This window comes from Episyrphus balteatus, chromosome 1 (genome assembly GCF_945859705.1).
Source record: "Episyrphus balteatus chromosome 1, idEpiBalt1.1, whole genome shotgun sequence".
Taxonomy (NCBI): Eukaryota; Metazoa; Arthropoda; class Insecta; order Diptera; family Syrphidae; genus Episyrphus; species Episyrphus balteatus.
In genome coordinates, this window is record NC_079134.1 from 139,826,449 (window position 1) to 139,851,080 (window position 24,632).

Here is a 24,632-nt window from a genome sequence, read left to right on the forward strand (position 1 = left end):
TTCGAAAATCTTAAAAAAATAAATTTGTGATTTTATTAGCTGAATGCAAAGACTTGTCCACTGTGATCTCATATCTGTAAACCAAAACTTGTTTCGATACTTTGTTCCGAAAATATCTGCTTCCGAATGAAGGAGAAAAAAAATATTTCGATAGCAAATAATTCAGCAATCCGAACTCCTACAAACTTTGGTTTTCAGTTATGAATAGAGTTTAAAGAGTTTTTTCTTTTGATGTCTCATTCAATAGATTTGGAGAAAATTTTTGAAAATTTCGATTTTTTAGACAAGAGGTACCCCTTGGATAATTTTCGAAAATCTTAAAAAAATAAATTTGTGATTTTATAAGCTGAATGCATAGACTTGTCTACTGTGATCTCATATCTGCAAACCAAAACTTGTTTCGATACTTTGATTCGAAAATATCTGCTTCCGAATGAAAAAAAAAAATAAAATATTTCGATAGCAAATAATTCAGCAATCCGAACTCCTACAAACTTTTGGTTTTCAGTTATGAAAAGAGTTTAAAGAGTTCTTTCTTTTGATGTCTCATTCAATAGATTTGGAGAAAATTTTTGAAAATTTCGATTTTTTAGACAAGAGGTACCCCTTGGATAATTTTCGAAAATCTTAAAAAAATAAATTTGTGATTTTATAAGCTGAATGCATAGACTTGTCTACTGTGATCTCATATCTGCAAACCAAAACTTGTTTCGACACTTTGATTCGAAAATATCTGCTTCCGAATGAAAAAAAAAAATAAAATATTTCGATAGCAAATAATTCAGCAATCCGAACTCCTACAAACTTTTGGTTTTCAGTTATGAATAGAGTTTAAAGAGTTCTTTCTTTTGATGTCTCATTCAATAGATTTGGAGAAAATTTTTGAAAATTTCGATTTTTTAGACAAGAGGTACCAATTGGATAATTTTCGAAAATCTTAAAAAAATAAATTTGTGATTTTATTAGCTGAATGCAAAGACTTGTCCACTGTGATCTCATATCTGTAAACCAAAACTTGTTTCGATACTTTGTTCCGAAAATATCTGCTTCCGAATGAAGGAGAAAAAAAAATATTTCGATAGCAAATAATTCAGCAATCCGAACTCCTACAAACTTTTGGTTTTCAGTTATGAAAAGAGTTTAAAGAGTTCTTTCTTTTGATGTCTCATTCAATAGATTTGGAGAAAATTTTTGAAAATTTCGATTTTTTAGACAAGAGGATAATTTTCGAAAATCTTAAAAAAATAAATTTGTGATTTTATAAGCTGAATGCATAGACTTGTCTACTGTGATCTCATATCTGCAAACCAAAACTTGTTTCGACACTTTGATTCGAAAATATCTGCTTCCGAATGAAAAAAAAAATAAAATATTTCGATAGCAAATAATTCAGCAATCCGAACTCCTACAAACTTTTGGTTTTCAGTTATGAATAGAGTTTAAAGAGTTCTTTCTTTTGATGTCTCATTCAATAGATTTGGAGAAAATTTTTGAAAATTTCGATTTTTTAGACAAGAGGATAATTTTCGAAAATCTTAAAAAAATAAATTTGTGATTTTATAAGCTGAATGCATAGACTTGTCTACTGTGATCTCATATCTGCAAACCAAAACTTGTTTCGACACTTTGATTCGAAAATATCTGCTTCCGAATGAAAAAAAAAATTAAATATTTCGATAGCAAATAATTCAGCAATCCGAACTCCTACAAACTTTTGGTTTTCAGTTATGAATAGAGTTTAAAGAGTTCTTTCTTTTGATGTCTCATTCAATAGATTTGGAGAAAATTTTTGAAAATTTCGATTTTTTAGACAAGAGGATAATTTTCGAAAATCTTAAAAAAATAAATTTGTGATTTTATAAGCTGAATGCATAGACTTGTCTACTGTGATCTCATATCTGCAAACCAAAACTTGTTTCGACACTTTGATTCGAAAATATCTGCTTCCGAATGAAAAAAAAAATAAAATATTTCGATAGCAAATAATTCAGCAATCCGAACTCCTACAAACTTTTGGTTTTCAGTTATGAATAGAGTTTAAAGAGTTCTTTCTTTTGATGTCTCATTCAATAGATTTGGAGAAAATTTTTGAAAATTTCGATTTTTTAGACAAGAGGTACCCCTTGGATAATTTTCGAAAATCTTAAAAAAATAAATTTGTGATTTTATAAGCTGAATGCATAGACTTGTCTACTGTGATCTCATATCTGCAAACCAAAACTTGTTTCGACACTTTGATTCGAAAATATCTGCTTCCGAATGAAAAAAAAAATAAAATATTTCGATAGCAAATAATTCAGCAATCCGAACTCCTACAAACTTTTGGTTTTCAGTTATGAATAGAGTTTAAAGAGTTCTTTCTTTTGATGTCTCATTCAATAGATTTGGAGAAAATTTTTGAAAATTTCGATTTTTTAGACAAGAGGTACCCCTTGGATAATTTTCGAAAATCTTAAAAAAATAAATTTGTGATTTTATTAGCTGAATGCAAAGACTTGTCCACTGTGATCTCATATCTGTAAACCAAAACTTATTTCGATACTTTGTTCCGAAAATATCTGCTTCCGAATGAAGGAGAAAAAAATATTTCGATAGCAAATAATTCAGCAATCCGAACTCCTACAAACTTTTGGTTTTCAGTTATGAATAGAGTTTAAAGAGTTCTTTCTTTTGATGTCTCATTCAATTCGGATACTTTGTCCCGAAAATATCTTGGATAATTTTCGAAAATCTTAAAAAAATAAATTTGTGATTTTATTAGCTGAATGCAAAGACTTGTCCACTGTGATCTCATATCTGTAAACCAAAACTTATTTCGATACTTTGTTCGGAAAATATCTGCTTCCGAATGAAGGAGAAAAAAATATTTCGATCGCAAATAATTCAGCAATCCGAACTCCTACAAACTTTTGGTTTTCAGTTATGAATAGAGTTAAAAGAGTCCTTTCTTTTGATGTCTCATTCAATTCGGATACTTAAGGCCCCAGCCCATAGAATCCGTTGCGTCCGTTCCGTCGAAGTTTTTGACTAACAGCTCGATAAAATACACACGTTGTTATGGGAAAGAACCCATAAGCGACGGATCGGACGGAGACGGACGGTTTCGACGGAAGAAGTTGCCCACCCCTTGGATAATTTTCGAAAATCTTAAAAAAATAAATTTGTGATTTTATTAGCTGAATGCATAGACTTGTCTACTGTGATCTCATATCTGCAAACCAAAACTTGTTTCGACACTTTGATTCGAAAATATCTGCTTCCGAATGAAAAAAAAAATAAAATATTTCGATAGCAAATAATTCAGCAATCCGAACTCCTACAAACTTTTGGTTTTCAGTTATGAATAGAGTTTAAAGAGTTCTTTCTTTTGATGTCTCATTCAATAGATTTGGAGAAAATTTTTGAAAATTTCGATTTTTTAGACAAGAGGTACCCCTTGGATAATTTTCGAAAATCTTAAAAAAATAAATTTGTGATTTTATTAGCTGAATGCAAAGACTTGTCCACTGTGATCTCATATCTGTAAACCAAAACTTGTTTCGATACTTTGTTCCGAAAATATCTGCTTCCGAATGAAGGAGAAAAAAAATATTTCGATAGCAAATAATTCAGCAATCCGAACTCCTACAAACTTTGGTTTTCAGTTATGAATAGAGTTTAAAGAGTTTTTTCTTTTGATGTCTCATTCAATAGATTTGGAGAAAATTTTTGAAAATTTCGATTTTTTAGACAAGAGGTACCCCTTGGATAATTTTCGAAAATCTTAAAAAAATAAATTTGTGATTTTATAAGCTGAATGCATAGACTTGTCTACTGTTATCTCATATCTGCAAACCAAAACTTGTTTCGACACTTTGATTCGAAAATATCTGCTTCCGAATGAAAAAAAAAAATAAAATATTTCGATAGCAAATAATTCAGCAATCCGAACTCCTACAAACTTTTGGTTTTCAGTTATGAATAGAGTTTAAAGAGTTCTTTCTTTTGATGTCTCATTCAATAGATTTGGAGAAAATTTTTGAAAATTTCGATTTTTTAGACAAGAGGTACCAATTGGATAATTTTCGAAAATCTTAAAAAAATAAATTTGTGATTTTATTAGCTGAATGCAAAGACTTGTCCACTGTGATCTCATATCTGTAAACCAAAACTTGTTTCGATACTTTGTTCCGAAAATATCTGCTTCCGAATGAAGGAGAAAAAAAAATATTTCGATAGCAAATAATTCAGCAATCCGAACTCCTACAAACTTTTGGTTTTCAGTTATGAAAAGAGTTTAAAGAGTTCTTTCTTTTGATGTCTCATTCAATAGATTTGGAGAAAATTTTTGAAAATTTCGATTTTTTAGACAAGAGGATAATTTTCGAAAATCTTAAAAAAATAAATTTGTGATTTTATAAGCTGAATGCATAGACTTGTCTACTGTGATCTCATATCTGCAAACCAAAACTTGTTTCGACACTTTGATTCGAAAATATCTGCTTCCGAATGAAAAAAAAAATAAAATATTTCGATAGCAAATAATTCAGCAATCCGAACTCCTACAAACTTTTGGTTTTCAGTTATGAATAGAGTTTAAAGAGTTCTTTCTTTTGATGTCTCATTCAATAGATTTGGAGAAAATTTTTGAAAATTTCGATTTTTTAGACAAGAGGATAATTTTCGAAAATCTTAAAAAAATAAATTTGTGATTTTATAAGCTGAATGCATAGACTTGTCTACTGTGATCTCATATCTGCAAACCAAAACTTGTTTCGACACTTTGATTCGAAAATATCTGCTTCCGAATGAAAAAAAAAATTAAATATTTCGATAGCAAATAATTCAGCAATCCGAACTCCTACAAACTTTTGGTTTTCAGTTATGAATAGAGTTTAAAGAGTTCTTTCTTTTGATGTCTCATTCAATAGATTTGGAGAAAATTTTTGAAAATTTCGATTTTTTAGACAAGAGGATAATTTTCGAAAATCTTAAAAAAATAAATTTGTGATTTTATAAGCTGAATGCATAGACTTGTCTACTGTGATCTCATATCTGCAAACCAAAACTTGTTTCGACACTTTGATTCGAAAATATCTGCTTCCGAATGAAAAAAAAAATAAAATATTTCGATAGCAAATAATTCAGCAATCCGAACTCCTACAAACTTTTGGTTTTCAGTTATGAATAGAGTTTAAAGAGTTCTTTCTTTTGATGTCTCATTCAATAGATTTGGAGAAAATTTTTGAAAATTTCGATTTTTTAGACAAGAGGTACCCCTTGGATAATTTTCGAAAATCTTAAAAAAATAAATTTGTGATTTTATAAGCTGAATGCATAGACTTGTCTACTGTGATCTCATATCTGCAAACCAAAACTTGTTTCGACACTTTGATTCGAAAATATCTGCTTCCGAATGAAAAAAAAAATAAAATATTTCGATAGCAAATAATTCAGCAATCCGAACTCCTACAAACTTTTGGTTTTCAGTTATGAATAGAGTTTAAAGAGTTCTTTCTTTTGATGTCTCATTCAATAGATTTGGAGAAAATTTTTGAAAATTTCGATTTTTTAGACAAGAGGTACCCCTTGGATAATTTTCGAAAATCTTAAAAAAATAAATTTGTGATTTTATTAGCTGAATGCAAAGACTTGTCCACTGTGATCTCATATCTGTAAACCAAAACTTATTTCGATACTTTGTTCCGAAAATATCTGCTTCCGAATGAAGGAGAAAAAAATATTTCGATAGCAAATAATTCAGCAATCCGAACTCCTACAAACTTTTGGTTTTCAGTTATGAATAGAGTTTAAAGAGTTCTTTCTTTTGATGTCTCATTCAATTCGGATACTTTGTCCCGAAAATATCTTGGATAATTTTCGAAAATCTTAAAAAAATAAATTTGTGATTTTATTAGCTGAATGCAAAGACTTGTCCACTGTGATCTCATATCTGTAAACCAAAACTTATTTCGATACTTTGTTCGGAAAATATCTGCTTCCGAATGAAGGAGAAAAAAATATTTCGATCGCAAATAATTCAGCAATCCGAACTCCTACAAACTTTTGGTTTTCAGTTATGAATAGAGTTAAAAGAGTCCTTTCTTTTGATGTCTCATTCAATTCGGATACTTAAGGCCCCAGCCCATAGAATCCGTTGCGTCCGTTCCGTCGAAGTTTTTGACTAACAGCTCGATAAAATACACACGTTGTTATGGGAAAGAACCCATAAGCGACGGATCGGACGGAGACGGACGGTTTCGACGGAAGAAGTTGCCCACCCCTTGGATAATTTTCGAAAATCTTAAAAAAATAAATTTGTGATTTTATTAGCTGAATGCATAGACTTGTCTACTGTGATCTCATATCTGCAAACCAAAACTTGTTTCGACACTTTGATTCGAAAATATCTGCTTCCGAATGAAAAAAAAAATAAAATATTTCGATAGCAAATAATTCAGCAATCCGAACTCCTACAAACTTTTGGTTTTCAGTTATGAATAGAGTTTAAAGAGTTCTTTCTTTTGATGTCTCATTCAATAGATTTGGAGAAAATTTTTGAAAATTTCGATTTTTTAGACAAGAGGTACCCCTTGGATAATTTTCGAAAATCTTAAAAAAATAAATTTGTGATTTTATTAGCTGAATGCAAAGACTTGTCCACTGTGATCTCATATCTGTAAACCAAAACTTGTTTCGATACTTTGTTCCGAAAATATCTGCTTCCGAATGAAGGAGAAAAAAAATATTTCGATAGCAAATAATTCAGCAATCCGAACTCCTACAAACTTTGGTTTTCAGTTATGAATAGAGTTTAAAGAGTTTTTTCTTTTGATGTCTCATTCAATAGATTTGGAGAAAATTTTTGAAAATTTCGATTTTTTAGACAAGAGGTACTCCTTGGATAATTTTCGAAAATCTTAAAAAAATAAATTTGTGATTTTATTAGCTGAATGCAAAGACTTGTCCACTGTGATCTCATATCTGTAAACCAAAACTTGTTTCGATACTTTGTTCCGAAAATATCTGCTTCCGAATGAAGGAGAAAAAAAAATATTTCGATAGCAAATAATTCAGCAATCCGAACTCCTACAAACTTTTGGTTTTCAGTTATGAATAGAGTTTAAAGAGTTCTTTCTTTTGATGTCTCATTCAATAGATTTGGAGAAAATTTTTGAAAATTTCGATTTTTTAGACAAGAGGTACCCCTTGGATAATTTTCGAAAATCTTAAAAAAATAAATTTGTGATTTTATAAGCTGAATGCATAGACTTGTCTACTGTGATCTCATATCTGCAAACCAAAACTTGTTTCGATACTTTGATTCGAAAATATCTGCTTCCGAATGAAAAAATAAAATAAAATATTTCGATAGCAAATAATTCAGCAATCCGAACTCCTACAAACTTTTGGTTTTCAGTTATGAAAAGAGTTTAAAGAGTTCTTTCTTTTGATGTCTCATTCAATAGATTTGGAGAAAATTTTTGAAAATTTCGATTTTTTAGACAAGAGCAATTGGATAATTTTCGAAAATCTTAAAAAAATAAATTTGTGATTTTATTAGCTGAATGCAAAGACTTGTCCACTGTGATCTCATATCTGTAAACCAAAACTTGTTTCGATACTTTGTTCCGAAAATATCTGCTTCCGAATGAAGGAGAAAAAAAAATATTTCGATAGCAAATAATTCAGCAATCCGAACTCCTACAAACTTTTGGTTTTCAGTTATGAAAAGAGTTTAAAGAGTTCTTTCTTTTGATGTCTCATTCAATAGATTTGAAGAAAATTTTTGAAAATTTCGATTTTTTAGACAAGAGGTACTCCTTGGATAATTTTCGAAAATCTTAAAAAAATAAATTTGTGATTTTATAAGCTGAATGCATAGATTTGTCTACTGTGATCTCATATCTGCAAACCAAAACTTGTTTCGACACTTTGATTCGAAAATATCTGCTTCCGAATGAAAAAAAAAATAAAATATTTCGATAGCAAATAATTCAGCAATCCGAACTCCTACAAACTTTTGGTTTTCAGTTATGAAAAGAGTTTAAAGAGTTCTTTCTTTTGATGTCTCATTCAATAGATTTGGAGAAAATTTTTGAAAATTTCGATTTTTTAGACAAGAGGTACCCCTTGGATAATTTTCGAAAATCTTAAAAAAATAAATTTGTGATTTTATAAGCTGAATGCATAGACTTGTCTACTGTGATCTCATATCTGCAAACCAAAACTTGTTTCGACACTTTGATTCGAAAATATCTGCTTCCGAATGAAAAAAAAAATAAAATATTTCGATAGCAAATAATTCAGCAATCCGAACTCCTACAAACTTTTGGTTTTCAGTTATGAATAGAGTTTAAAGAGTTCTTTCTTTTGATGTCTCATTCAATAGATTTGGAGAAAATTTTTGAAAATTTCGATTTTTTAGACAAGAGGATAATTTTCGAAAATCTTAAAAAAATAAATTTGTGATTTTATAAGCTGAATGCATAGACTTGTCTACTGTGATCTCATATCTGCAAACCAAAACTTGTTTCGACACTTTGATTCGAAAATATCTGCTTCCGAATGAAAAAAAAAAATTAAATATTTCGATAGCAAATAATTCAGCAATCCGAACTCCTACAAACTTTTGGTTTTCAGTTATGAATAGAGTTTAAAGAGTTCTTTCTTTTGATGTCTCATTCAATAGATTTGGAGAAAATTTTTGAAAATTTCGATTTTTTAGACAAGAGGATAATTTTCGAAAATCTTAAAAAAATAAATTTGTGATTTTATAAGCTGAATGCATAGACTTGTCTACTGTGATCTCATATCTGCAAACCAAAACTTGTTTCGACACTTTGATTCGAAAATATCTGCTTCCGAATGAAAAAAAAAATAAAATATTTCGATAGCAAATAATTCAGCAATCCGAACTCCTACAAACTTTTGGTTTTCAGTTATGAATAGAGTTTAAAGAGTTCTTTCTTTTGATGTCTCATTCAATAGATTTGGAGAAAATTTTTGAAAATTTCGATTTTTTAGACAAGAGGTACCCCTTGGATAATTTTCGAAAATCTTAAAAAAATAAATTTGTGATTTTATAAGCTGAATGCATAGACTTGTCTACTGTGATCTCATATCTGCAAACCAAAACTTGTTTCGACACTTTGATTCGAAAATATCTGCTTCCGAATGAAAAAAAAAATAAAATATTTCGATAGCAAATAATTCAGCAATCCGAACTCCTACAAACTTTTGGTTTTCAGTTATGAATAGAGTTTAAAGAGTTCTTTCTTTTGATGTCTCATTCAATAGATTTGGAGAAAATTTTTGAAAATTTCGATTTTTTAGACAAGAGGTACCCCTTGGATAATTTTCGAAAATCTTAAAAAAATAAATTTGTGATTTTATTAGCTGAATGCAAAGACTTGTCCACTGTGATCTCATATCTGTAAACCAAAACTTATTTCGATACTTTGTTCCGAAAATATCTGCTTCCGAATGAAGGAGAAAAAAATATTTCGATAGCAAATAATTCAGCAATCCGAACTCCTACAAACTTTTGGTTTTCAGTTATGAAAAGAGTTTAAAGAGTTCTTTCTTTTGATGTCTCATTCAATAGATTTGAAGAAAATTTTTGAAAATTTCGATTTTTTAGACAAGAGGTACTCCTTGGATAATTTTCGAAAATCTTAAAAAAATAAATTTGTGATTTTATAAGCTGAATGCATAGATTTGTCTACTGTGATCTCATATCTGCAAACCAAAACTTGTTTCGACACTTTGATTCGAAAATATCTGCTTCCGAATGAAAAAAAAAATAAAATATTTCGATAGCAAATAATTCAGCAATCCGAACTCCTACAAACTTTTGGTTTTCAGTTATGAATAGAGTTTAAAGAGTTCTTTCTTTTGATGTCTCATTCAATAGATTTGGAGAAAATTTTTGAAAATTTCGATTTTTTAGACAAGAGGTACCCCTTGGATAATTTTCGAAAATCTTAAAAAAATAAATTTGTGATTTTATAAGCTGAATGCATAGACTTGTCTACTGTGATCTCATATCTGCAAACCAAAACTTGTTTCGACACTTTGATTCGAAAATATCTGCTTCCGAATGAAAAAAAAAATAAAATATTTCGATAGCAAATAATTCAGCAATCCGAACTCCTACAAACTTTTGGTTTTCAGTTATGAATAGAGTTTAAAGAGTTCTTTCTTTTGATGTCTCATTCAATAGATTTGGAGAAAATTTTTGAAAATTTCGATTTTTTAGACAAGAGGATAATTTTCGAAAATCTTAAAAAAATAAATTTGTGATTTTATAAGCTGAATGCATAGACTTGTCTACTGTGATCTCATATCTGCAAACCAAAACTTGTTTCGACACTTTGATTCGAAAATATCTGCTTCCGAATGAAAAAAAAAAATTAAATATTTCGATAGCAAATAATTCAGCAATCCGAACTCCTACAAACTTTTGGTTTTCAGTTATGAATAGAGTTTAAAGAGTTCTTTCTTTTGATGTCTCATTCAATAGATTTGGAGAAAATTTTTGAAAATTTCGATTTTTTAGACAAGAGGATAATTTTCGAAAATCTTAAAAAAATAAATTTGTGATTTTATAAGCTGAATGCATAGACTTGTCTACTGTGATCTCATATCTGCAAACCAAAACTTGTTTCGACACTTTGATTCGAAAATATCTGCTTCCGAATGAAAAAAAAAATAAAATATTTCGATAGCAAATAATTCAGCAATCCGAACTCCTACAAACTTTTGGTTTTCAGTTATGAATAGAGTTTAAAGAGTTCTTTCTTTTGATGTCTCATTCAATAGATTTGGAGAAAATTTTTGAAAATTTCGATTTTTTAGACAAGAGGTACCCCTTGGATAATTTTCGAAAATCTTAAAAAAATAAATTTGTGATTTTATAAGCTGAATGCATAGACTTGTCTACTGTGATCTCATATCTGCAAACCAAAACTTGTTTCGACACTTTGATTCGAAAATATCTGCTTCCGAATGAAAAAAAAAATAAAATATTTCGATAGCAAATAATTCAGCAATCCGAACTCCTACAAACTTTTGGTTTTCAGTTATGAATAGAGTTTAAAGAGTTCTTTCTTTTGATGTCTCATTCAATAGATTTGGAGAAAATTTTTGAAAATTTCGATTTTTTAGACAAGAGGTACCCCTTGGATAATTTTCGAAAATCTTAAAAAAATAAATTTGTGATTTTATTAGCTGAATGCAAAGACTTGTCCACTGTGATCTCATATCTGTAAACCAAAACTTATTTCGATACTTTGTTCCGAAAATATCTGCTTCCGAATGAAGGAGAAAAAAATATTTCGATAGCAAATAATTCAGCAATCCGAACTCCTACAAACTTTTGGTTTTCAGTTATGAATAGAGTTTAAAGAGTTCTTTCTTTTGATGTCTCATTCAATTCGGATACTTTGTCCCGAAAATATCTTGGATAATTTTCGAAAATCTTAAAAAAATAAATTTGTGATTTTATTAGCTGAATGCAAAGACTTGTCCACTGTGATCTCATATCTGTAAACCAAAACTTATTTCGATACTTTGTTCGGAAAATATCTGCTTCCGAATGAAGGAGAAAAAAATATTTCGATCGCAAATAATTCAGCAATCCGAACTCCTACAAACTTTTGGTTTTCAGTTATGAATAGAGTTAAAAGAGTCCTTTCTTTTGATGTCTCATTCAATTCGGATACTTAAGGCCCCAGCCTATAGAATCCGTTGCGTCCGTTCCGTCGAAGTTTTTGACTAACAGCTCGATAAAATACACACGTTGTTATGGGAAAGAACCCATAAGCGACGGATCGGACGGAGACGGACGGTTTCGACGGAAGAAGTTGCCCACCCCTTGGATAATTTTCGAAAATCTTAAAAAAATAAATTTGTGATTTTATAAGCTGAATGCATAGACTTGTCTACTGTGATCTCATATCTGCAAACCAAAACTTGTTTCGACACTTTGATTCGAAAATATCTGCTTCCGAATGAAAAAAAAAATAAAATATTTCGATAGCAAATAATTCAGCAATCCGAACTCCTACAAACTTTTGGTTTTCAGTTATGAATAGAGTTTAAAGAGTTCTTTCTTTTGATGTCTCATTCAATAGATTTGGAGAAAATTTTTGAAAATTTCGATTTTTTAGACAAGAGGTACCCCTTGGATAATTTTCGAAAATCTTAAAAAAATAAATTTGTGATTTTATTAGCTGAATGCAAAGACTTGTCCACTGTGATCTCATATCTGTAAACCAAAACTTGTTTCGATACTTTGTTCCGAAAATATCTGCTTCCGAATGAAGGAGAAAAAAAATATTTCGATAGCAAATAATTCAGCAATCCGAACTCCTACAAACTTTGGTTTTCAGTTATGAATAGAGTTTAAAGAGTTTTTTCTTTTGATGTCTCATTCAATAGATTTGGAGAAAATTTTTGAAAATTTCGATTTTTTAGACAAGAGGTACTCCTTGGATAATTTTCGAAAATCTTAAAAAAATAAATTTGTGATTTTATTAGCTGAATGCAAAGACTTGTCCACTGTGATCTCATATCTGTAAACCAAAACTTGTTTCGATACTTTGTTCCGAAAATATCTGCTTCCGAATGAAGGAGAAAAAAAAATATTTCGATAGCAAATAATTCAGCAATCCGAACTCCTACAAACTTTTGGTTTTCAGTTATGAATAGAGTTTAAAGAGTTCTTTCTTTTGATGTCTCATTCAATAGATTTGGAGAAAATTTTTGAAAATTTCGATTTTTTAGACAAGAGGTACCCCTTGGATAATTTTCGAAAATCTTAAAAAAATAAATTTGTGATTTTATAAGCTGAATGCATAGACTTGTCTACTGTGATCTCATATCTGCAAACCAAAACTTGTTTCGATACTTTGATTCGAAAATATCTGCTTCCGAATGAAAAAATAAAATAAAATATTTCGATAGCAAATAATTCAGCAATCCGAACTCCTACAAACTTTTGGTTTTCAGTTATGAAAAGAGTTCTTTCTTTTGATGTCTCATTCAATAGATTTGGAGAAAATTTTTGAAAATTTCGATTTTTTAGACAAGAGCAATTGGATAATTTTCGAAAATCTTAAAAAAATAAATTTGTGATTTTATTAGCTGAATGCAAAGACTTGTCCACTGTGATCTCATATCTGTAAACCAAAACTTGTTTCGATACTTTGTTCCGAAAATATCTGCTTCCGAATGAAGGAGAAAAAAAAATATTTCGATAGCAAATAATTCAGCAATCCGAACTCCTACAAACTTTTGGTTTTCAGTTATGAAAAGAGTTTAAAGAGTTCTTTCTTTTGATGTCTCATTCAATAGATTTGAAGAAAATTTTTGAAAATTTCGATTTTTTAGACAAGAGGTACTCCTTGGATAATTTTCGAAAATCTTAAAAAAATAAATTTGTGATTTTATAAGCTGAATGCATAGATTTGTCTACTGTGATCTCATATCTGCAAACCAAAACTTGTTTCGACACTTTGATTCGAAAATATCTGCTTCCGAATGAAAAAAAAAATAAAATATTTCGATAGCAAATAATTCAGCAATCCGAACTCCTACAAACTTTTGGTTTTCAGTTATGAATAGAGTTTAAAGAGTTCTTTCTTTTGATGTCTCATTCAATAGATTTGGAGAAAATTTTTGAAAATTTCGATTTTTTAGACAAGAGGTACCCCTTGGATAATTTTCGAAAATCTTAAAAAAATAAATTTGTGATTTTATAAGCTGAATGCATAGACTTGTCTACTGTGATCTCATATCTGCAAACCAAAACTTGTTTCGACACTTTGATTCGAAAATATCTGCTTCCGAATGAAAAAAAAAATAAAATATTTCGATAGCAAATAATTCAGCAATCCGAACTCCTACAAACTTTTGGTTTTCAGTTATGAATAGAGTTTAAAGAGTTCTTTCTTTTGATGTCTCATTCAATAGATTTGGAGAAAATTTTTGAAAATTTCGATTTTTTAGACAAGAGGATAATTTTCGAAAATCTTAAAAAAATAAATTTGTGATTTTATAAGCTGAATGCATAGACTTGTCTACTGTGATCTCATATCTGCAAACCAAAACTTGTTTCGACACTTTGATTCGAAAATATCTGCTTCCGAATGAAAAAAAAAAATTAAATATTTCGATAGCAAATAATTCAGCAATCCGAACTCCTACAAACTTTTGGTTTTCAGATATGAATAGAGTTTAAAGAGTTCTTTCTTTTGATGTCTCATTCAATAGATTTGGAGAAAATTTTTGAAAATTTCGATTTTTTAGACAAGAGGATAATTTTCGAAAATCTTAAAAAAATAAATTTGTGATTTTATAAGCTGAATGCATAGACTTGTCTACTGTGATCTCATATCTGCAAACCAAAACTTGTTTCGACACTTTGATTCGAAAATATCTGCTTCCGAATGAAAAAAAAAAATAAAATATTTCGATAGCAAATAATTCAGCAATCCGAACTCCTACAAACTTTTGGTTTTCAGTTATGAATAGAGTTTAAAGAGTTCTTTCTTTTGATGTCTCATTCAATAGATTTGGAGAAAATTTTTGAAAATTTCGATTTTTTAGACAAGAGGTACCCCTTGGATAATTTTCGAAAATCTTAAAAAAATAAATTTGTGATTTTATAAGCTGAATGCATAGACTTGTCTACTGTGATCTCATATCTGCAAACCAAAACTTGTTTCGACACTTTGATTCGAAAATATCTGCTTCCGAATGAAAAAAAAAAATAAAATATTTCGATAGCAAATAATTCAGCAATCCGAACTCCTACAAACTTTTGGTTTTCAGTTATGAAAAGAGTTTAAAGAGTTCTTTCTTTTGATGTCTCATTCAATAGATTTGGAGAAAATTTTTGAAAATTTCGATTTTTTAGACAAGAGCAATTGGATAATTTTCGAAAATCTTAAAAAAATAAATTTGTGATTTTATTAGCTGAATGCAAAGACTTGTCCACTGTGATCTCATATCTGTAAACCAAAACTTGTTTCGATACTTTGTTCCGAAAATATCTGCTTCCGAATGAAGGAGAAAAAAAAATATTTCGATAGCAAATAATTCAGCAATCCGAACTCCTACAAACTTTTGGTTTTCAGTTATGAATAGAGTTTAAAGAGTTCTTTCTTTTGATGTCTCATTCAATAGATTTGGAGAAAATTTTTGAAAATTTCGATTTTTTAGACAAGAGGTACCCCTTGGATAATTTTCGAAAATCTTAAAAAAATAAATTTGTGATTTTATAAGCTGAATGCATAGACTTGTCTACTGTGATCTCATATCTGCAAACCAAAACTTGTTTCGACACTTTGATTCGAAAATATCTGCTTCCGAATGAAAAAAAAAAATAAAATATTTCGATAGCAAATAATTCAGCAATCCGAACTCCTACAAACTTTTGGTTTTCAGTTATGAATAGAGTTTAAAGAGTTCTTTCTTTTGATGTCTCATTCAATAGATTTGGAGAAAATTTTTGAAAATTTCGATTTTTTAGACAAGAGGTACCCCTTGGATAATTTTCGAAAATCTTAAAAAAATAAATTTGTGATTTTATTAGCTGAATGCAAAGACTTGTTCACTGTGATCTCATATCTGTAAACCAAAACTTATTTCGATACTTTGTTCCGAAAATATCTGCTTCCGAATGAAGGAGAAAAAAATATTTCGATCGCAAATAATTCAGCAATCCGAACTCCTACAAACTTTTGGTTTTCAGTTATGAATAGAGTTTAAAGAGTTCTTTCTTTTGATGTCTCATTCAATTCGGATACTTTGTCCCGAAAATATCTTGGATAATTTTCGAAAATCTTAAAAAAATAAATTTGTGATTTTATTAGCTGAATGCAAAGACTTGTCCACTGTGATCTCATATCTGTAAACCAAAACTTATTTCGATACTTTGTTCGGAAAATATCTGCTTCCGAATGAAGGAGAAAAAAATATTTCGATCGCAAATAATTCAGCAATCCGAACTCCTACAAACTTTTGGTTTTCAGTTATGAATAGAGTTAAAAGAGTCCTTTCTTTTGATGTCTCATTCAATTCGGATACTTAAGGCCCCAGCCCATAGAATCCGTTGCGTCCGTTCCGTCGAAGTTTTTGACTAACAGCTCGATAAAATACACACGTTGTTATGGGAAAGAACCCATAAGCGACGGATCGGACGGAGACGGACGGTTTCGACGGAAGAAGTTGCCCACCCCTTGGATAATTTTCGAAAATCTTAAAAAAATAAATTTGTGATTTTATAAGCTGAATGCATAGACTTGTCTACTGTGATCTCATATCTGCAAACCAAAACTTGTTTCGACACTTTGATTCGAAAATATCTGCTTCCGAATGAAAAAAAAAATAAAATATTTCGATAGCAAATAATTCAGCAATCCGAACTCCTACAAACTTTTGGTTTTCAGTTATGAATAGAGTTTAAAGAGTTCTTTCTTTTGATGTCTCATTCAATAGATTTGGAGAAAATTTTTGAAAATTTCGATTTTTTAGACAAGAGGATAATTTTCGAAAATCTTAAAAAAATAAATTTGTGATTTTATAAGCTGAATGCATAGACTTGTCTACTGTGATCTCATATCTGCAAACCAAAACTTGTTTCGACACTTTGATTCGAAAATATCTGCTTCCGAATGAAAAAAAAAAATTAAATATTTCGATAGCAAATAATTCAGCAATCCGAACTCCTACAAACTTTTGGTTTTCAGTTATGAATAGAGTTTAAAGAGTTCTTTCTTTTGATGTCTCATTCAATAGATTTGGAGAAAATTTTTGAAAATTTCGATTTTTTAGACAAGAGGATAATTTTCGAAAATCTTAAAAAAATAAATTTGTGATTTTATAAGCTGAATGCATAGACTTGTCTACTGTGATCTCATATCTGCAAACCAAAACTTGTTCCGATACTTTGATTCGAAAATATCTGCTTCCGAATGAAAAAAAAAAATAAAATATTTCGATAGCAAATAATTCAGCAATCCGAACTCCTACAAACTTTTGGTTTTCAGTTATGAATAGAGTTTAAAGAGTTCTTTCTTTTGATGTCTCATTCAATAGATTTGGAGAAAATTTTTGAAAATTTCGATTTTTTAGACAAGAGGTACCCCTTGGATAATTTTCGAAAATCTTAAAAAAATAAATTTGTGATTTTATAAGCTGAATGCATAGACTTGTCTACTGTGATCTCATATCTGCAAACCAAAACTTGTTTCGACACTTTGATTCGAAAATATCTGCTTCCGAATGAAAAAAAAAATAAAATATTTCGATAGCAAATAATTCAGCAATCCGAACTCCTACAAACTTTTGGTTTTCAGTTATGAATAGAGTTTAAAGAGTTCTTTCTTTTGATGTCTCATTCAATAGATTTGGAGAAAATTTTTGAAAATTTCGATTTTTTAGACAAGAGGATAATTTTCGAAAATCTTAAAAAAATAAATTTGTGATTTTATTAGCTGAATGCAAAGACTTGTCCACTGTGATCTCATATCTGTAAACCAAAACTTGTTTCGATACTTTGTTCCGAAAATATCTGCTTCCGAATGAAGGAGAAAAAAAATATTTCGATAGCAAATAATTCAGCAATCCGAACTCCTACAAACTTTGGTTTTCAGTTATGAATAGAGTTTAAAGAGTTTTTTCTTTTGATGTCTCATTCAATAGATTTGGAGAAAATTTTTGAAAATTTCGATTTTTTAGACAAGAGGTACTCCTTGGATAATTTTCGAAAATCTTAAAAAAATAAATTTGTGATTTTATTAGCTGAATGCAAAGACTTGTCCACTGTGATCTCATATCTGTAAACCAAAACTTGTTTCGATACTTTGTTCCGAAAATATCTGCTTCCGAATGAAGGAGAAAAAAAAATATTTCGATAGCAAATAATTCAGCAATCCGAACTCCTACAAACTTTTGGTTTTCAGTTATGAATAGAGTTTAAAGAGTTCTTTCTTTTGATGTCTCATTCAATAGATTTGGAGAAAATTTTTGAAAATTTCGATTTTTTAGACAAGAGGTACCCCTTGGATAATTTTCGAAAATCTTAAAAAAATAAATTTGTGATTTTATAAGCTGAATGCATAGACTTGTCTACTGTGATCTCATATCTGCAAACCAAAACTTGTTTCGACACTTTGATTCGAAAATATCTGCTTCCGAATGAAAAAAAAAAATAAAATATTTCGATAGCAAATAATTCAGCAATCCGAACTCCTACAAACTTTTGGTTTTCAGTTATGAATAGAGTTTAAAGAGTTCTTTCTTTTGATGTCTCATTCAATAGATTTGGAGAAAATTTTTGAAAATTTCGATTTTTTAGACAAGAGGTACCAATTGGATAATTTTCGAAAATCTTAAAAAAATAAATTTGTGATTTTATTAGCTAAATGCAAAGACTTGTCCACTGTGATCTCATATCTGTAAACCAAAACTTGTTTCGATACTTTGTTCCGAAAATATCTGCTTCCGAATGAAGGAGAAAAAAAAATATTTCGATAGCAAATAATTCAGCAATCCGAACTCCTACAAACTTTGGTTTTCAGTTATGAATAGAGTTTAAAGAGTTTTTTCTTTTGATGTCTCATTCAATAGATTTGGAGAAAATTTTTGAAAATTTCGATTTTTTAGACAAGAGGTACCCCTTGGATAATTTTCGAAAATCTTAAAAAAATAAATTTGTGATTTTATAAGCTGAATGCATAGACTTGTCTACTGTGATCTCATATCTGCAAACCAAAACTTGTTTCGACACTTTGATTCGAAAATATCTGCTTCCGAATGAAAAAAAAAAAATAAAATATTTCGATAGCAAATAATTCAGCAATCCGAACTCCTACAAACTTTTGGTTTTCAGTTATGAATAGAGTTTAAAGAGTTCTTTCTTTTGATGTCTCATTCAATAGATTTGGAGAAAATTTTTGAAAATTTCGATTTTTTAGACAAGAGGTACCCCTTGGATAATTTTCGAAAATCTTAAAAAAATAAATTTGTGATTTTATAAGCTGAATGCATAGACTTGTCTACTGTGATCTCATATCTGCAAACCAAAACTTGTTTCGACACTTTGATTCGAAAATATCTGCTTCCGAATGAAAAAAAAAAATAAAATATTTCGATAGCAAATAATTCAGCAATCCGAACTCCTACAAACTTTTGGTTTTCAGTTATGAAAAGAGTTTAAAGAGTTCTTTCTTTTGATGTCTCATTCAATAGATTTGGAGAAAATTTTTGAAAATTTCGATTTTTTAGACAAGAGGTACCCCTTGGATAATTTTCGAAAATCTTAAAAAAATAAATTTGTGATTTTATAAGCTGAATGCAAAGACTTGTCCACTGTGATCTCATATCTGTAAACCAAAACCTATTTCGATACTTTGTTCCTAAAATATCTGCTTCCGAATGAAGGAGAAAAAAATATTTCGATAGCAAATAATTCAGCAATCCGAACTCCTACAAACTTTTGGTTTTCAGTTATAAATAGAGTTTAAAGAGTTCTTTCTTTTGATGTCTCATTCAATAGATTTGGAGAAAATTTTTGAAAATTTCGATTTTTTAGACAAGAGGTACCCCTTGAATAATTTTCGAAAATCTTAAAAAAATAAATTTGTGATTTTATTAGCTGAATGCAAAGACTTGTCCACTGTGATCTCATATCTGTAAACCAAAACTTATTTCGATACTTTGTTCCGAAAATATCTGCTTCCGAATGAAGGAGAAAAAAATATTTCGATAGTAAATAATTCAGCAATCCGAACTCCTACAAACTTTTGGTTTTCAGTTATAAATAGAGTTTAAAGAGTTCTTTCTTTTAATGTCTCATTCAATAGATTTGGAGAAAATTTTTGAAAATTTCGATTTTTTAGACAAGAGGTACCCCTTGGATAATTTTCGAAAATCTTAAAAAAATAAATTTGTGATTTTATAAGCTGAATGCAAAGACTTGTCCACTGTGATCTCATATCTGTAAACCAAAACTTATTTCGATACTTTGTTCCGAAAATATCTGCTTCCGAATGAAGGAGAAAAAAATATTTCGATCGCAAATAATTCAGCAATCCGAACTCCTACAAACTTTTGGTTTTCAGTTATGAATAGAGTTAAAAGAGTCCTTTCTTTTGATGTCTCATTCAATTCGGATACTTAAGGCCCCAGCCCATAGAATCCGTTGCGTCCGTTCCGTCGAAGTTTTTGACTGACAGCTCGATAAAATACACACGTTGTTATGGGAAGCGACCCATAAGCGACGGATCGGACGGAGACGGACGGTTTCGACGGAAGAAGTTGCCCACCCCTTGGATAATTTTCGAAAATCTTAAAAAAATAAATTTGTGATTTTATAAGCTGAATGCATAGACTTGTCTACTGTGATCTCATATCTGCAAACCAAAACTTGTTTCGACACTTTGATTCGAAAATATCTGCTTCCGAATGAAAAAAAAAAATAAAATATTTCGATAGCAAATAATTCAGCAATCCGAACTCCTACAAACTTTTGGTTTTCAGTTATGAAAAGAGTTTAAAGAGTTCTTTCTTTTGATGTCTCATTCAATAGATTTGGAGAAAATTTTTGAAAATTTCGATTTTTTAGACAAGAGGTACCCCTTGGATAATTTTCGAAAATCTTAAAAAAATAAATTTGTGATTTTATAAGCTGAATGCATAGACTTGTCTACTGTGATCTCATATCTGCAAACCAAAACTTGTTTCGACACTTTGATTCGAAAATATCTGCTTCCGAATGAAAAAAAAAAATAAAATATTTCGATAGCAAATAATTCAGCAATCCGAACTCCTACAAACTTTTGGTTTTCAGTTATGAATAGAGTTTAAAGAGTTCTTTCTTTTGATGTCTCATTCAATAGATTTGGAGAAAATTTTTGAAAATTTCGATTTTTTAGACAAGAGGTACCCCTTGGATAATTTTCGAAAATCTTAAAAAAATAAATTTGTGATTTTATAAGCTGAATGCATAGACTTGTCTACTGTGATCTCATATCTGCAAACCAAAACTTGTTTCGACACTTTGATTCGAAAATATCTGCTTCCGAATGAAAAAAAAAATAAAATATTTCGATAGCAAATAATTCAGCAATCCGAACTCCTACAAACTTTTGGTTTTCAGTTATGAATAGAGTTTAAAGAGTTCTTTCTTTTGATGTCTCATTCAATAGATTTGGAGAAAATTTTTGAAAATTTCGATTTTTTAGACAAGAGGTACCCCTTGGATAATTTTCGAAAATCTTAAAAAAATAAATTTGTGATTTTATTAGCTGAATGCAAAGACTTGTCCACTGTGATCTCATATCTGTAAACCAAAACTTATTTCGATACTTTGTTCCGAAAATATCTGCTTCCGAATGAAGGAGAAAAAAAAATATTTCGATAGCAAATAATTCAGCAATCCGAACTCCTACAAACTTTTGGTTTTCAGTTATGAATAGAGTTTAAAGAGTTCTTTCTTTTGATGTCTCATTCAATAGATTTGGAGAAAATTTTGGAAAATTTCGATTACCCCTTGGATAATTTTCGAAAATCTTAAAAAAATAAATTTGTGATTTTATTAGCTGAATGCAAAGACTTGTCTACTGTGATCTCATATCTGCAAACCAAAACTTGTTTCGAAAATATCTGATTCCGAATAAAAAAAAAAACAACAATATTCCCATTACAAATAATTCCGCAATCCCAACTCCTACAAACTTTTGGTTTTCAGTTATGAATAGAGTTTAAAGAGTCCTTTCTTTTGATGTCTCATTCAATAGATTTGGAGAAAATTTTTGAAAAACCCGTTTTTTTTAGACAAGTGGTACCCAAAATCGTTAGAGCCGTTTTTGAAATAAATCAACTTTTCTATTTCCGTTACATGGAAAATACCGTTAGTTTTGGTGCTTAAAAAAAATTCCAATTTGTCCTCTAGATGAGGAATCACCCAAAACTGCCGGACCCACTTTTTTGACATTCTCCATCATCATAATGTCATGTAAAATTGTTATCTCGAGTTCAATTTTTTTAACGAATCCTAAACTTTTCATATAGTACCTATGTATATCGCAAGTAAAAAAGGTGAAACAAGATAAATACTCGCCGCTTTGCAGACTGTTTTTTACAAAAAAATGTATTGTTGTATTGTTAGGCAATGTAATATTAAAATAAATTTTAACTAAACCTTTCCCTAACAAATACAAAGGGCAAGCAAAAAGAATGAAGTCGATTGAACTTCTCGTTCTTTTATTGTAAGTAGAGCCTACTATTGCACGTGTATTAAGGTACACGTGCTACACGTGTATTTAAATAATTCGTGCCGAAGCACGTGTATTTGTAAATACACGTGTATTTATATTTACACGTGTATTTATATTTACACGTGTAAATAGCGTTCGAACAGGTAGATTTGGTGGCGATTTCCTAAAATATGTATTATATTGAATGAAAAGGATATTGTTCAGGTTTTTGCGGTTATTGGCTAGATTTACACATTGAAATTACACGGAAAATTTAATTGGAAATTCTTATTCAACCCTAGCCATATAAATCTTGGAAAAAAATTTTGACCCGATTCCCATTATCGTATCGAACTGAACTTTGTACACATATGAAGTTTGGATTGCAACGCAATATTTTGGGGTCCGAACTCAGGGGAGGGGCATTAGGGGGTTGAAACACCCCAAATCTATTTTATCCCATTCTAAATATCGCAAAAGCTTTTGTAGGTAAATTGCAAGAGAGGGGCTTTGGGAGCTCATACCACCCAAGCAAATTATCATCTTCTTTCAAATATTATACGACTAAAAAGTAAAAAAATAAAGCAGATTAGATTAGATTACCAAGCAACAAAACATATAAAATAATTAAATTGACTCCATGGAGTCCCTTTAAATGCCGTCCAAGGGCTCCGGTTGTTCCACCGGGACAAGAAAAACGGTTGTTTTGTTGTGAACTACATAAGTCACAGTAGGCATTTGTCCCTTCTCGGTGGGCATATTGCCATACCCAACTCCTTGGCTTCATATTTTAGTTTTATTTTAAAATTTATTTTGATTGAATTTGTCGCTTTATTTATAAAACACCTTTTACACTTTCACTATGAACTTAGTAAACCATATGATCTTCAAATAAACGGTGATTAACAAAAAAAAAAAAAAAAAAACATGTAACAGTTGGTACACTTTCTTCTGAGAAAGACACAGTAGGCAATATGCAAATATATCTTGGAAAAATTTATTAGTTTTTTTTTAATGAAAAGGCACATCATTATTTTTAATTTTTTAATAAATTATTTATAAGGTCTTCAAAAAGTTCAAATACTATTTTTCCAATTCGAACTATTTATTTGCACAATAATCTTCAGTTGTTTAGTTTTAAAAACTTTTATTTTACCCCCAAAAAGCAAAAAAATCATTTTGTTTCGTATTTACACGTGTAAATATAAATACACGTGTATTTAATAAATACACGTGTAAATAAGATACACGTGTAAACGTTTTTTAGATACACGTGTACACGTGTATCGGGTACACGTGTAATTAAATACACGAACAAAATCGTAGGCTCTAATTGTAAGCATACAAACGAAAAAGAAGATCAGAGATATACTTACTGCTTCAGGAAATGCTTCAAATAAAACCATTGATACCAAACGACCCCATGCAGCTCCAACTAAAACAGTTGGAATGAAAATTCCCAGCGACACATTCAATCCAAATGTTAAACAAGACAAGATGTAATAACTAACAGTAAATACGGTCAATGTCATAAATTTATGTGATCCTAGATAAAATACAAATTTAATTAAATTAGTTCTAGAAAACACTTGAATTTCACAAACAAACTCACCAGGTGGATCATGAAGTATTGATTTTACACTCGCTTCAGGAGTTTGAAACCAAAGTGATGCTACAGCATTGTACTCATTATCCTCACAATACAACTAAAACAAAGGTCAAATTGTTGAAATAAGTTGAAAAAAAGGTTCACAAAATCAAACCTGAATTGGATAGTCTGTGGGATCATTGCCCAAAGGTCTGCAATCATTTATCAAATAAACCATAATACAAGCCGCTGTTACACCAACAATGGATATTAATACTGCCTCGAAGACTTTGGCCCAATTCTGACGAACACATCTCTTTCGGAAACGATTAATTCTCGTATTAAGTGAATTCCACATTGCTCCTAATATTCCACCAGTAACTCCCATCATTACAAATATTGGCAATTCAATATAATCAAAAGTAAGTGGGTCGTCAAACTTTCCCAAATTAAAAAGACCAGTGAATGTAAAGTTTTTCAAACTATGATATGCTGATAAAACAATATTCAACGTAAACGAACTGATAACAGATGCCACTAAAGTCCGCCATATGAGATTTTGATTCCAAAAACTTGCTGCTTCTTCCAGAGAGAAAAGCATACCACCAATTGGTGCTCCAAAAGCAGCTGCTACACCGGCAGCTGCACCGCCCAAAACAAAATCACGTTTCTCATGATCATCGCGAAATCCTTTAAAGATTTTGAAATCTTTAACGAATGTTGTACTTTTTCCTTGAGATATTCCAGCAGCTACTACAGCTCCGGCATGGATCATTGGTCCTTCCTAGAATTAGTTA

At 30.1% G+C, this 24,632-nt stretch overlaps 1 protein-coding gene across 1 annotated transcript in view; it reads right to left on the reverse strand.

The window, feature by feature from the left end:
- LOC129907173 (H(+)/Cl(-) exchange transporter 7) overlaps positions 1 to 24,632 on the reverse strand; it is a 41,115-nt gene that overhangs the window by 6,803 nt on the left and 9,680 nt on the right. Inside the window, exons 5-7 of the mRNA XM_055983261.1 lie at positions 24,011 to 24,619; positions 23,860 to 23,953; positions 23,624 to 23,793 (exon numbers count right to left, since the gene is read on the reverse strand). Coding sequence (XP_055839236.1) covers positions 23,624 to 23,793; positions 23,860 to 23,953; positions 24,011 to 24,619 — 873 coding nt within the window. The remainder of the gene's footprint in view (positions 1 to 23,623; positions 23,794 to 23,859; positions 23,954 to 24,010; positions 24,620 to 24,632) is intronic.